At 46.4% G+C, this 15418-nt stretch overlaps 1 protein-coding gene across 12 annotated transcripts in view; it reads left to right on the top strand.

The window, feature by feature from the left end:
* The window catches only part of ALPK1 (alpha kinase 1), a 50724-nt gene that overhangs the window by 9672 nt on the left and 25634 nt on the right, over nt 1-15418 (top strand). The window contains exons 2-3 of one of the 12 annotated variants that reach the window (XM_083834052.1): nt 367-475; nt 13464-13657. In XM_083834052.1, coding sequence (XP_083690178.1) covers nt 13537-13657 — 121 coding nt within the window. In that variant the 5' untranslated portion in view covers nt 367-475; nt 13464-13536. Of the gene's footprint in view, nt 1-366; nt 13658-15418 lie in introns of all 12 variants that reach the window. The other 11 variants (XM_083834063.1, XM_083834062.1, XM_083834057.1 and 8 more) reach the window with 11 other exon arrangements.

The following is a 15418-nucleotide window of genomic DNA, read 5'->3' as shown; positions in this document are numbered from 1 at the left end:
TCAGTGCTCTTCCTGTTTATTTCAAATTTTTCCGGCATTAGCTAGCCTCACTCCAACTACGTCTTTACTATTAGTTTCTTAATTTGATACAGCTCTGTATGACTTCATACAGGAGATGTCTGGGACTGGATTTATTGCTCCTCCCGTCCCTAAGTCTCGCGCTGGCTGAAATGCTGCCAGCCTCAGCAAAATGACCCCAGCCTTCCCCCTGAAACAGAAAATCCCCAGCACTCTGTCCTTCTGGGGCTTTTTGGGTGTAGCCGCAATCACTTCCTACAAAAATAGTTACTCGGTGCACTAGAGTCCATTCCTATGTTGCATTAACTTCTTTTTTTTTTTTTTTTTAAATTATTGAATTTCCTTTAGTAGTGAAACTGCAAATAGAAGTGCAAAGCCTGCGGAGCTGGCCAGCGTGGCGCAGTGGACGAGGCACTGGGACTGGATTGCAACAACAGTGCTGGACGTGGAAATAGAAGTGGGTTGGAGCCGTGCTTTCCTCTCGGGATGCCTTCTGTCTGGCTGTGCGTCAGACACCCATGTTCATTGCCTTGCCAGTAATAAGGGAGAAGGAAGTTCCTGAAAAAGGCCTGCTTGTAACTTTAAATTTATGGTTTCCTGCATCCAGTGTGTGTGTGTTTATCAGTGGCATATTAGCAAGGCTATCTGCTTGGGCTAATTATGTATTTGTAATGAGTAACTATGGTAGGCTGAAAGACTGAGGTGGTTAGGGTTGGTTGTTGTGCTGTTTTTCTAACAGCTTTGGTCTGATTCCTAAGGTTTCAGGTAAGTCTAGATCCCAAACAGGCAAATCTGGAAAATGGAAAAATACTAGGAACCCTTAAGTTGCTTTCAGTCAGGATCACGTCTTGAGAAGCTGAGAGTCACTGAAGGGAAGTTGATTTCTTCCTATTTTGGGGCAGTTCATGTTAGGTCATAAGAATCATAGAAAGTGTATTCCGGGTTGGTGAGTGAAAGCACTCCCTTTGGATATCTGTGTTCCAGCTAATTCTTTCTAAGTGACTAAACATGAAAACCCATTCTCCAAACTTCCTCCCAGTGCTTTAACAAGTTTTAGGAACATTCAGTAAAGCATCCCAATGTGAGGTTTTGGTCTTTTGGGATTGGTTGTTGGTTTTTTTTTTGTTTGCTCTGGCCCATTGAGCAAGTGGCACAGTGGTTAGTGATCTGCCTAGCCTATTCAAAAGCTGGGAACTCACTGATAACGGTGTGTGGATATTTAGGAATCCCACTCTTCATAGTTGTGTTTCTTTTGCTGCCTAAAAGCTGTTCTGTGGATCCATGTGCAGGGCAAGACCTGAGACTAGAAACAGCCTGGACCAGTCTGACACCTGCTATTTTTCTCTGCTGTTTACCTTAACGTCATGGAAGCGTCCTTATCCTGTTGGATCAACAGCAGGTCTGGCCTGATTTCAGTGGCGCTGAGATTTTACTGCCGCTCTGCCCAGCCCTGCCATAGCTGGACTTACAGGTGTGGGTGTCGCAGCTTCAGACCGGGTTTGCCACCATGCAACAGGAGAGATTTAGGTGTGCCGGGTAACTAGCTTGTAAATGCTGAGTGCAATTTCTGTGCTTTGCTGATGACCCTCTTTTGGCAGCTGGATTTCTCACTCCCTGGTGCTGTAGCTTTCTTAGTGGTGTTGTGTGAATGCTGAAGTGAGACCTTCTATGTCAAACTTTGCCTTAGAAAATGCTTGCAGTGGATGCGAACACACGACTTCTTGCGTTTAAGGCAAATGGGCTGAGATGCCATCGTTCTGTAGGGTTGAACGCTCACCAAGAGGTGACATGAGCAGCGTGCTCCTGCTTCAGACACCATATCTGTAGTGCATCCTTGCATGGCAAGCTTAGCAGGCAGCCCGTGAAGAGTGCAATAGCTGAGTTACCACCCCAGGTCTCCCCATTTGCTCATCCCCCAGCACGTCTCTGAACACCCTCACGGTCTGCTTGCTCCCCAGCACTGAGCACCTCACCTTGAGGTGCTGGACATGTGCCTCATGGGCCCCGACAAGCTCCGTGGCGGGGTGCACGCAGCCACTGCACTGCAGTGGTCCCCCTGTGCAGCACAGGGGTGACCTGGGTCATCCTTAGCCCTTTGGGGATGTGCAGAGCCAGGCAGCAGGAGGGACAGTCACAGCCCTGGGCTACGAAATGCTGTCGGGTGGATGCGTTTGCTTGCACATCCGCAGTGCTGGGAAATAATAATATCCCCGTAGTGTCCAGCACAGGCTTGCATGGGGGGGCCGGTAGGTGGCAATGTTTGATCAGGCAGCGGGAAATGTCATTTTGTATTGCAAGAGCTCTTCTGACACTTCAAGTTAATGGTAGTCATTTCAGTGGTAACTTCCAAGAGTTCATTTGGGAGAAGCGTATCAGAGCAAGCAGCAACCTATAGCTAGGTTCTGCAATTAGTTGTTGTGACCTTAGAGCAGCCAAGTGCCTCCTGTTCAATGGGAAAAGAAACAGTCCCTCCTCAAAGACATGCAGTCCGAGTATAAAGCAGGATATTCAGCTGGATCTCAGTGTGAGAGGAGGAGATAAGCACAAGAAGGCGTTGCTTTCACTGAAATTTCACGTTGCACTTGCAGGAACCACAAAGCAGTGAAGAGAAATTCCAGAGGAAAAAGGAGTGCAGTTCCCCCCTTGTTTTATTTACTTCTTTGTGCCTTCTTTACTCAGGACAAAAGAACTTTTCCATTTCCCTCTCATCCAACCTGAACAAAGTCAGTTTGAGGGAGTTCATTCTGACTAGCAAAGAGCACCCTTTCTTACAAGGTGGACTTTACTTACACCACTGTCCCAGTTCTCGTGTTCTTTCTGTCCACATCGTCTGCCCTTTGTCCTTCCAAGCATGTCCTGGTTTTCCCCCCTCTAGCTTCTCCCCTTTTTTTATTTTTTTATTATTTTTTTTTATTTTTTTTTTATTGTGCCTCTCTGCTACCCCAATTTCTTCTCCATCTCCTTCCTCTCTTGCTGTCTCTGGTCCTTCTGTCTCACCATCCTCCTGATATTGTTTCTTACTACTCTGTTGTTCCCTCCACCCTTTGTTTTGTCAGTGGGGCTTTTCTCCCTCTGTCTGGGTGCTTTCCTGTTCCCTGCTGTCCTTGTTTCTACTTCTCCTCCAGTCTGCCCCTGCTGCTCAAGCCCAGACACCTGTGAAATGGAGCCACGCAGTCACAGGGCAGCAAGGAAGTATGGTAGATACCAGGAAGAAGCTGGGAAGTGGAACAGACTTCTCTCTGTTGGCGTCACACTGCAAGATCCTTGAGAACTGACCCAGTAGTTAGGGCCTCAGCATTTCCCTCCTTACTCTGGCTAAGGGATGGCTGCCCTCTTTACAAATAACTGGCAGAAATAACTGAGGGCCAGAGAGATAAAATATAGTGGGGATGCTGTGAAAAGAGGCGGAGATGTTCCGTGTGCCTTGGAGTCCCTTCTTATTGACAGCTGTGGCTTTGGAGGAAGGTTCATGCAGCTCTGTGGGAAAGAGCTCCTGTAAGTCCAGCTTTCATGGGATAAGGAGTGGAAAAAGGAAAGTAAGGGAGGTTTGATGCCATAGAGCAGGTGCTTGCTTCTTGCTCAAAATTAAAAGCAAATCATCTTTTAGCCCTAATACAAAAGAAAAACTGTCAGCTCTTCCCTGTTTTTTTTTTTGTTTGTTTGTTTTTTGTTGTTGTTTTGTTGTTATTGTTGTTTTTTAAGTTAGAACAAAGACTGCAGACTTAGGCATGATGAAGCATCACGTTTCTCAGAGGAGAGTGTCTTAATGAATTTCAGTAGAGCTGGAAATTAAAAATCATTTGTGTAACTTAGGAACGTGTTGGGGATGAGCGCTCTGTGCACAGCTGCTGATTGTAGCTGTGCTCATTCCTCCTAGCTGTTGAATAAAAGAGTCCCCTGTGTTTTCTAAAAATAGTTAGAAAGCTGTGGGGTTTTTGTTAGTGAGCCGACTGGAGTTCTCTTTGTTTACCAATAATTGGGAGTCCAGCTTTCAGTTATTTGGTGGTCTCCTCCCTTCTTTTGTTACCTGGAGGTGATTTACTGGTTGAAGTTCTGATCCCCTGGTTGTAGGCCACTACACTTACAGCTGGCATAGACGTCTCGCGTTTGTTATTTTGTGGAACTTCACTCAAACCAGAAAGAGAAAATACTTGGCATACGGATAAAGCTTTTCCTTCTGTAATTGCTTACAAGAAGTATGCAATCCATGTATTGTTCTGACATTTTTCTGCCTGCAGATAACCTCTGAACCTCACCTGGAGAGTCTCCCTGATATCTCAGTTGTTGACCTTATCAGATTCACAAGCTACATGTGGTTGGACCTTAAACAGGCTTGCTGAAGAGAAGTCTGTGTCGCTGTAGGTAGCACAGCATGCAGTGAGACACCCTGGCTTAGCTCTGTGCGATAGAGGGCATGCAGGTGGAAGCCCGTCTTTTATATCAAATCTCACACTGACGATCTAAACAAGGGAAGACTTGGTGAGTTACAACTATTACATGATGGAATTATTAACCTTTATAATCCTACTGACCAGCTCTGGCCGTTAAGAGACCTGAGAGTGCTCCTTGCAAGAACTAAAACAATAGTTCAGGTTCCCTGCAGTGATTACGGCTGAGGAAAGTATGTTCTCCCTCGATGCTAACCCTCGCACTTCAGCTTGATGTTCTCTGCTCTTTGCTCTTTCCTGTTCTAAAGACCTAAACTGTGGAAGCTGTCCAAAGCTGTGGTTTCTCAAGGTGGCCACGTATCAGCTCTAATCAAAGGCATCACAACGCATAGTTCGTCTAGTGGTGAGTATTTTAAATACTGTATTGGGAATTGATAAGATTCTAACAATGATAAGGTGTATTTTCTGTATTGAAAATCTCTTTTCTTTTGTTCTGAAGCAGGTCCATTGGCATATAAACACTGTGACAATTGTTCTAGACTCCAGTGAAATGAAAGTTATTTTGAAGAGTTAAAATAAGCCCTAAAATAAACTTTTATTTATATATGGCATATAGTTTTCCTCAGATGTAGGCTTTAATTGTAGTTTCTGGTCAGTCATTGTGATATCACTCTTGCTTTCTAGCTGGCATCCTAAAACTAAGTGACCAAAAAATAGGCCTGAACCAAAGCCTGCTGAAATAAACCTGAGCCTTTCCACAGAAAGGGGTCTGAGGTGGAATAAATGCAGAAAGAGAAGACAGGAGGGAGCCACGTTTCAGTAAATATTCTCACTTCAACACCTTCCATCTCCTTCCCACTCCAGGTTATATTGGCTGTCAGCCTCGAAGACTGAGCCATGGTAACCTGCCGTATTTCAGAAGCCTGTCTGTGAGACAGAGCATCCCTGTGAGCCATTTATTGGTGTTTAGGAGCGAGGTATTTGCATTACCTCAGGCATATATGCTTCAGATGTAACTTGTCATTTAGAGGTGGTGAAGGCAGCCTTGTATCTCTTCCCTCACTTGGGACTAGGGTGGTTTTGGCCCCTTACAAAAAAAATCTCGGTGATGAAAAACAGTAGGATTTCACAGCACAGGCAGCATTGGTTTACGGGTTTGTGTATAGTCTCACAAGGGAACACTGTTCAATAGGCTTCAAAGTGATTCAGCCATGGCACAACTGTGGCTGTGGCCACATGTAATATAGCCTGTAGCTCTTTAAAGAGGATTAGCCTTAGATCAGGGACAGCATTCATTGCTGGATTTCATGTAAAGTAGAATATGCTAATGAAATGGTAATGTCTACAGCAAACATTGCATAATATTGTAAACCCTCAAAATTGAGCATTGTGTCTTGATATCTCTGCTGGAAGTCAAACTTTTATATTCTGTTTGTTACTTGAGGAAAAAGTGAGGTTTGTAGTATCACCACAATCCATAATAAATTAAGGTCTGGTTTGAAGTCTTACATGAAAAGTTTAGAAGATAACAACAAACACTTAAAAGTAACTTTTCCAATGCTGGTGAATACTTTAATAATGTTATAGTTCTCCAGCAGAGACAGAACTCACCACATCTTAAAATATCTTAACTGGGGTTTTCTGTAACAAGTGTGATCTTGGTTCAATCCTGCATTCTCACCCTGCCTGCCATTCTGTTGCTCTAAATAGCATGTTTGGGCTTAAATGAGTTTCAGCATGAATCCTGCAGAGATACAATATTTCTGACTTGTGTTTCTGAGCCATTTTGTCTTTTTTTTTTTTGTCATTTTCTGTCTGTTAGTTTCAACTGGCAGTCCAGTAGGCTCAATGTGGCTCTCCTCCTTCAGTTTTATGTCAGTCTTTTGAATTTTTGAAGATTAATATGGTACATATGTTTAAAAAGCCCCGAACTTCAAGGGGAGATGTCTTGAGATGACAAACTACATGACTTGAGATGTTGTAAAGGACTGCGTTTGCAGAGTGTCATGAACACCCCTCAGAAAACTGCCCTCCTGTGAGCACTTGACCACCTCTAAAAGCCTCGGCTGTGTTGTGGCATGTAGAGGAGACCACTCTCATAACATTAACTCACCATAGTGATTTATTATGGTGCTTATTACACCAGGAGTCATCTTTATTTTTAATGTTGTGTATGCCGTGTAATTTAAAGTCACGTAGGCCGTATGGTGCCCCGATATGATGCTGCCTCAGTGCCCGGCCTTGCAGCCTTTGCCAGCGGAAGATCTTGGACTGCTAGGTGCAATGTCCCCTGGCACAAGCCAGCAGAGTGCACATGGGGCCCTGCAGCATCAGCAGGCTCGTGGCCTGGGCTTTGACACCCACACAGCACATTCGGGCGTGCTCTCCATGCAGAGCGCAGTGGTAGGCCTCATAAACCCCAAGGGGACATCTTGCTTTTGTGGTGTCTTGAAGTGCCTCCTCCCCTCGTGCTGGGGAATCAGAGTCTGAGGAAAGCCTTTGGGAAGAAGGTCTTTCTGGCTCCGCTTTCATAATGTCAGCTTTTATTACTAAGTAGTTTTTCACCCTGCACGGTGCCATAGTTTAGGATTTTTTTGTTTGGCGATTTTTTTGGTGGTAGTGTCTTGTTGTCTATTTTTTATATACATAAATATATATAAATATACATTTTAATTTTGAAGGCATTTTTCTTTGTAGACGTGGAGGGGTGGTGATACATATTCATGAAAGAGAAGTCTTCCCAGCCCCTGTTCACGCTGACAAAGACTTGGCTGTTTCACACAGCAAGCTGGCTGGAATTGTGTGGGGCCTGCCTGACCAGATTAGAGCAAACAGCAAGCTTAGTCCTCCAGTCGTTAGGCCTCGCCTGCCTAACAATTTCCCCAATTGTCATTTTGACAAGGCTGTCATTAGGTGATGGCTTCTTTTGGCCATTTTCAGATAAAGATAATTTCCTTAACTTCCATTTTATTTGACAACAAGTAGTTTGGGAGAGAAAGGAAGTGCTTCAGTGGTTTATGGATTAGGGGTTTGTCACTTCAAAGGCATTTTTGATCTAAAAATATGTGCTGTACCAAATTCATTATGTCTTTTTTTTTTTAGAACTTTTTAATTTATTGATCTTCCCCTCGGTTATTCCCTTTTTTTGGCACCCCCTAGCAGTGCATGAGATAGCAGCAATGAGGGGAAGGAGCCCAAACGTCCTGGCCTCTCTGGGAAGCCATTGCTGGGGCAAAACAACAGGTGCTTTTGGTGGGCGCCAGGCCCCAGCTTCATGGCTGGGTTCAGCCATCAGTGCTGCAGGGGGACGGGGCTGCAGGCCTGTGGGGCTGCAGGCCTGTGGGGATTGAGGTCTGTGGGGCTGGAGGTCTGTGAGGCTGAAGCTGGGCTCCTGCAATGCTCAGCTCGGCTGCAGTAAGCACTGGGCGGGCTTTGGACCCGTCTCCACGTTTAGCGTGGATAAAGCTCTGCCTGTCATTATATCAGGGTAAATCCATCACGGTAGCCCATTACCCTGGTCTTACGCAGGCTTAGCCGAAGCTGGGATTTGTTCTGTATCCATATTAATATCCGTTCTAATTACCTCAGCGCTTTCTGTCGTGTTGTGCCCAGGCAGATAACCATCCCCGTGCTGCTGGAGGCTGTTCTTGATCCCATTTCTAAACAGAAGCACTTCTGCTCAGCTCTGGCTGGGGGAGCTGTGAAGAGGCTGCCTTTTTTTTCCCCCCTTTTGCCTGCTAATTGGCTGAGACCACCAGAATTTGGAGGACACAGATGTCACTGATAGTTTGCCTAGGGAGCACATTCGTGCCCATCTGTTGCAGTCTAGAAGGCTGTTCATATATCCACAAGGCCTTCATTTAATTCTTGTCAGAAAGTAATGTAAATCCAGTTTACCTCAGAGGTCACAGCCAAGATTTATGCCAATGAGCCCCCTGCAATTTACACACACTGTAGTTGTATAGGATGAAAAGAAAGCCTTTCATGTTGGTGCATATTAACAAGAAAGCTTGCCTTAGGAGAGGCTTTTTGATTGAGGTTCTTCCTTATTTTAATACAGCCAATGCCAGTTGGTATATCCAGCTTTACCGAAATAAAACATCTAATCTTTAAGCTGGAGGAGTTAAATAAATAAATAAATAGATAGGTCCCCTAGCAAATGGATTTTGTTGTTGTTTTTTAACACTCTTGTCTCTCTCACGTTGCAAAGCCTCCATGTACTGGCAAGCAAGGTAAATGCTCTAGGAAAGCACAAGCATGTTGTACTGAAATAGGAAACTGAATTTCCTTTCTCTGGAAGATGATATTAACTCAATTACTGAAACCTTTGCTTGCGATACTAAATCATCTTAAGCAAGTTTTCTTTCTTTTTTTTTTTTTTTTTCCTTTCCCTCAAGTTGCCTAATCTGACAATGAAGCTGAGCCTGTTATTTTGGACACAGGTAATGCAGGGTTGCAGAGAGCTCCCACACAAATCCACAGGATGGGGAACAGTTAGGGGTGCCCTGGATGTGTGTGTTCCCTGCTACCTGCTGAAGGAAAAATAAACGTTCTCTTGCTCTTTTAGTCACAGCCGTTGAAAGTTGCTTGGGAAGGCAAGCACAGAAAAATATTGCATCGAGGGTGGATCAGGGAGTGCAAACGAGTTTCAGAGCTGGCGTCTCTGTGAGGATGCTTTTTTCATGTATACTAGCTCCACGCTGAGGGGTGCCCCTGGTAAAGCAAGCACAAGCACGAAGAAGCTCAGGCAGACCTCCGCACTGCAGACATGCAGCACGTAGCCTTCCTTCTTCCCTAGTCTGGCTGGTGGATTTTGCTTTGGTCAATGCTTTCAAGTGTTACTGGCATGAAAATCGGGGTCACATGCATGGTATCATAATGACCAGAGTGGTTTGGGATTAGGAGGGAGGAGAGCAGGGCATAGCTGGCATCAAAATTAAAACAGCGCTCAAACTCTAAGTTCCAGCATAGCACTTAAAATAATTAAAATGTTTATTTGAAAGTCAAAACAGCCTCAGTCATAAATAACTACCCGTTCCTCAATTGATTGTGTCGAGTCCCAACTGAGAGCTCGGGGAATAAGGTTTATTTGCTCCCTGTTGGGATTAATCCATAAACGTAGCCTCCACATGGAACTCATCAGGTCTTTGCTTCCTCTTCATTAGTCTCCCTGGAATTGGAGGGTAGCCTGAATAAGATGAAAATTAGGATAATATATTTTCAGCAAGAAAAGGTCTGGCGATCTCTAATTTGTGTTTCAGGACCATAATGCCGTGGAAAATTTCCCAAATGATGTTGTCTAAGAAACAAATGCTTGTTATGCTTGCTGTATTTAATGCATCAATTACATCTTTTTCCTCAAGCCTCTGAAGCTAATTGTAGTCTTAAACTGGCCCGATTGACTCCCAGGCTCCCTCCTATCCACAGTGTAACTTAAAATTCCTTTCTCTTGACAGATCTTTTGGTCTTCTAGCCCAAGGGCTCTGAAATGTCACAGTATGGCCCATTTCTTATTAAAGAGATCATTTCTCTGTAGCCCGCCCAATTCCTCCCTCCCTCCTCCCTCTCTCCCTCCCTCTTGTTCTGAATCCCAGCTCCGATTAGAGGGCACTGCAGAAACACACTTTCCCTCTCCCTGAGACTTTTGTGCTTTTATTCACCGTATTCGATGCAAGAAGTTGCTTTAATCCAGGCTCCACCAGAAATGGCACAGGTGTTTTTTCATCATTTCTGTTTTAAAGTGTATAACAGCTGCATCAACCATTCAAAAAAAATTTAAAAAAAAATAGTCTGTGCACAAAGCTGGTGTAAAGGAGCTTTTCTGACACCAGAACATGCTCAAGTCCTCTGTCTGATGTAAAATTGTTTTTATTATGTGTTTTGAAAGTGGCAGCTAAAGCATTTGTTGGCATGTCCTTAGAAATCATTTTTGTCTAGACAGCTTTCTAGCATATTAAGTAATTTTTGGACCTGCTTTTAATTTTTATCATCTCAGAACTACATCCCCTTAAAGTGCTGCGTGTTGGGATTTATCAGTGCTGTCACAAAGCTAACCAGTGACCAGTGCAGGGTCCCAAAGGCCCCCAGAAGCCTGTGCTGGTTCTGCTGCTGGCTGCGCTCTCAGGCCCTGATTTGCCACAGGTCCGCAAGCTGCCCGCTTGTTTTTGTCCCCCAGCTGCGATTCAGCGCTACAGCTGTTACAAAGCACAGCTTACAAAGTGGCATCTGTGTAAAGGGTGCTGCTATCGTTTAAGGTTCTCCAGTGCATTTTAAGCTGATTTTATGATGCAAGTCATTGCCCCTAGTGAAGAGGGCTCAAAAGGCTGTCTCCTTTCTGAGCACTAGCATGCAGTTTATTGCGCTGCCCTGTGTGGTTCCACCACATTGTTGTCCCTGCTGCTGTAAATCATTATTTATTGCGCTGAGCATCCATGCTGTTTATTTAGTTCTTTGGAAAAAAATGTACTCGAAGAACAACGTCTCACTCGCAGACTTGTGTATATCCCTGTTACGGATCCGGCAGTTTCCCGGTGAGTTAAATCCCTGCAATCCTGGCAAGCCACGTGCTGTACTTCTACACTAATTTAAGCTTCCCTGCTAAGCCCCGTCCGCCCTTTGTGCGACTCGCGCGCCGTGCGGCTCACAAAGCCACGGGGCTCTGGCTTGCAGTGGAGCCCCAGTGCGATCTCCCAGGCTGCGGCCCCGCAGCCTTCCACAAGCCAGCTTTAAGCCTACTTTAGGGCTCGGGCTGCAACGTGGATAAGCTGAAGCACGTCTGCGAGCTGCCTTGGATGCTCTTAGTGCCATGGTGGGTTTTGGTAAAGGCAAGTGGCCCAGCACTCGTTTGCTTTAGCGCACGGTTGTAGAAAATTTGATTATGAGCGTGTATCTGTGAGGGCTGCGAGAAAGCAGCGGGTCTGAGGTACGCCTGCATGGCAGCTACTGGAGAGGGCTCCTGAGGAAAGGGGACTTTTGAGAAATCAATTACACAAAGGAGCGGAGTCAGGGCCAGATGGCGGGGATGCTCCGTCCCAACCTGGGAGGTACTCGTGGGACGGCCACGCGCTGCTCCGCGCAGGGCTGTGTAATCAGATAAATCAATTAGCAGATGTCGCTGCGGTTAGCAGAGCAAGCAACGCCACCATAGGTGTGTGACTGCGGCTGTGGCAGAGGGGGACGCTTTGCTTTTCCCTGATGGATAACCAGCAGCCGGCCCAGCTCTTCCAGACCTAGCAGCTTGGGAGGAGAGGGCTTGGCTTGTCCCAAAAGTATGATCTGGGGGCATTGTAGCCATGCGCAGATGTCTGCACGTTGCGGGGCTGCCAGTCTCCTGGAGGAGCCACGCTGCAGCTGTGTCTCCAGCCCTGCCTCTGGCTGCTTCATTGCTCAGTGCCAGCTGGGTTTCTGTGCCTAGGACTTGTAGGAGGGACTCTGTGCTTAGGAGTCGTGTTCGTGCGCTGCCTCAGTGCCTGCAGGTGCACCCGTTTTCTGAAAACCCCTCTCAAGCAGGCATGTGTAACACAGGAGTGATCGGAGGAAAGCAAGGTGGAAATATAAACTTGTGGAGAGCACTGAAGGGGAGGGCAAACAGCCAAAATCCCACCCCAGTGTTTTGCTGGAACTGCACCTGAGTGCAGACTCCAACCTAAGTGCTCTAACCTGAGCTGTAAGTTTTATTTGATTATTTTTCCTGGTGGGTTGCTTTTTAACAGCTTTCTGAGCAGAGAGCTGGCCAGCTGAGGGCCACAAACACAGCAATGAAACCAGCGCTCTTCCTCTGAGTGCTTTTTCTCCGTTTGGGCTGTGGATGTGCTCACAGGGCGGGCATCCCACAAACACTGACAAATCTGCCTTCCCCACACCCGAGGTTTCTAGCTGTCCACGCAGAGAAGTGGGGTGCAGCCCATGTGCCTCGACAGCACCCCAACAGCAGACACGAGAGCTGGGTTTGTGCCCGGGGCTCTGCACCTGCCTGACCTTGTTGCTCCTGCGTGCCCGTGCCCCTGCCCTCCGTCTCCCCTGTAACGTCTTCGCCTCGTTTCTTCTTTCTCTGACCTCCATCTGCAGCGCCAGCCGCAGCCCTGCTGACCGGCTCCTGCCTCCGGGCTCCGTGCTGATGAATGCTATCCCTCGCCCTGCTCCACCTGCCTTCGCTCTGCTTTTGCATGAGTGCATCTCCTCTGCCCTCTGCTTTTCAGGCTGGCGGCTCGCTCTTCCCAGTGTCGCTGACGGCACGGGCTGTCTGCCACCAGCCCCACGACCCAGCTGCCCTGGAGCTGCAGCGGAAGGGAAAACACTGTCCAGAAATTCAGCTGCTAAAACGCAAGTGGTTTTTTTTTTCATCAGCAGAGCCAACTGTGTCACTGTGTGTAAATTTGCCCTCCCCTTCCCACTTCAGAAGCTTACAGCATCACTGATTTTAGGAATGTTTTCAGTGGCTGTTTCTGACCACATTGCTTCAAACCGTGGGAGTAGTTCATGAAGGAAAACCATCAGCAAATTTGTTTTGCTATGGAAAAAAAAAAAAAAAGCATTTCCTCCACATTTCATTTCTGAGAGCTGTTCCAAATGGCTCTGGCAGACAGTGAGCCAGACGCCTGGGGTGGAAAGATTTTTATTTTTTTCCTGCACCACCATTGGCAATGTCATAAACGAAGGGCTTGCAGTGGAAAATTCATGGTGAGCCAGGTATCTGGATGAATGTTTGGAAAGCCAACCTCGGACAGAAGCAGACCCCTGCTCCGAGGGGCTTCACCCCGTAGTGGAAGGTCTTTGTGGAAGCACTGTGGCATGAGCTGCACACAGAGGGCTGGTTGCCTGCCTGCCCACAGTTTGGCAGTGCCCTTGAAAATCCCGTCCTCCTCTCCATCACCTCAGAGGCGTTTGCCTCACAGAGCTTGTCGCACCCTCCCCAAATACAGTGCTTGGAGTTCATTGTGTATTTTCATGTACTCCCCTTCTTATTTCCCCCTGCTTGAGTCGTTCAGATAATTGACGATGCTTTCGTTAATCGTTTTCCCCCCTCTTTTTTTCTCACCAGGTACCCCAACCCAGAAGGGGTCTTCTCTTAAGCAACCACTCGCCACACACCCGGGGACACCGGTTTGGCAGCAGAGCAGGACCGGGCACCATGAACAACCACGGCGCGGTAGCCGCACTGCTGCAGGACTGCAAGCGTGCCCTGGACACCCTGCTGTCGGCCAAGGCTGACGCCCACGAGGAAGAGGAGCAGCAATACCAACAGTGCCAAGGTGAGGTCCCTGAGGGCAGCAGCAGGGCCAGGGCAGGCGGTTGCTCCTCGGCCCAACCCTATTTTAATTCTCCTGGCAGATGAGAGTCAAGAGATGACTGGATTTCGGGGCCATGAATGGGACGTGGGCTGCGGGCAGGCAGGGGAAAGCAGCCCACTTTGTTGCGGTGAATTGCTGTCAGTTCTAATTTTAGGCTTCAGTAAACATGAGGCTGTAAGGAACAGTTTAGTTGGGGAAGAACAATGCCCGAAAGTTTGCTGATGCACATAAATTTCAGTTATTAAAAAAAAAAAAAAAGAAAAGAAAAGAAAAAGAAAAAGAAAAAGGATGCAACTTCTGAATAAGGGCACATATTTCCTCTCCTTTCATAGGGGCTGGGGGAGGGCCCTTTCTGTTTGTCAGCTTCTCCTAATATATTAAAGAGCTCATTGCCTGAATCTTTATCTTGTAAAATGTGTGTGACCTCTATAAGTGGTGTCCAAAGAAAAAAAACTTGCAGTATCCCTCTTGAAAGGAAAATCCATGCTGGCTAATGGCTGGAATAAATAACCAGGAAAGGAAGCAGGATTTAGTGAGGGCTGTAATGGAAGAGCTCTTCATTTGTTTCAACGCTAACAATCTTACTAGAAACCAGCATTTATTTCGCCATTGTCCTGATACCTTGAGAGTGGTTTAAAAAAAAAATAAAAATGTTATTAATTCCAGTGGAAATCCAGCTCACACTGATCATGAAAGGATGTAATATACTTGGTTCAGTTTTGTCCAGAGTCAGACTTTCAGAGGGCTACACAACTTAATTGCCACAGCTTTTTTATTCACCAAATAAAAGCCATGTTTGAATTGCTGAGCTTGTGTGAATTACACCTTTTTGTACAGGGTAGGGAGGTTATGTACTACTTTCTGCCACGCAGAAAAATAACTTCAGTAAGTACAGAAAATTAAAGTAAAGGATACAAGTGACATTCCTGGGGGAAAAAAATAAAGGCATCAGCAAAAATCTGCAAAATTTCAATTTAAGTGCAGGTTCTACTTTGTATTACACTTTTTCAGTACCATCCATTTTCCAGTGTGGTGTCAATAATGTTTGGTGCTGCTTCGCATGAGTGGCTTGACCATAATGTCAATTTGATCTTTAAAACCCTTTGTTTGCTCGGGAGTGCAGGGCTGCTTCAAATATGTTTTTACACACGCCCTTGTTCTCGCTGGGAGGTCAGCCACCTTCTTCTGAAGCACCTAAGCCTGTCTGTGCTGGAGGGTGGTGTATAGGTTTCTGCGAAGGATGCTGGAAGATTTTTTCTCTTCTTTTTTTTTTTTTTTTGGTTTGTTTTTGACAGAGGGTACTTTGTTTTCTCATCACAAATTCTTTTAGGCTTTATTATCTCTCTTCAGAATAGGCTCTTGAACTCCTAATCAAGGAGCGCTTTTCCCCTTCACCCTCCTCAGCCCTTTTCTCCCATTAAATACCGCAGCGTATGAGGAATAATCAGTTTAGTTCCAGATAAGGTAAATCAGCGCCCCCATAACCGCTCGATTAGCCACGGCCCTTCAGGTGAGCTGCTGGAGGAAACGGGCGATCAGAGCCCGCAGGGAGGCTCCGTCCTCTGGGGACCTGCTCGCACCAGCCGGGGCTCACCACGGCTCTCAGCAGCCTGAGGATGCTCCTGGCACAGGCACCGAGGTGCTGCCTCTGTTAGTTAGCCGGGGCTCGTTCAGAGCCAGGAAGGGCTGAAAGACAAGCACGGATAAACTGGGGTGAGGTGG

Source organism: Anser anser, assembly GCF_964211835.1.
Source record: "Anser anser genome assembly, chromosome: 4".
NCBI lineage: Eukaryota > Metazoa > Chordata > Aves > Anseriformes > Anatidae > Anser > Anser anser.
Note: the sequence above shows the minus strand (reverse complement) of the source record. Positions and strands in the feature narration are given on the sequence as shown.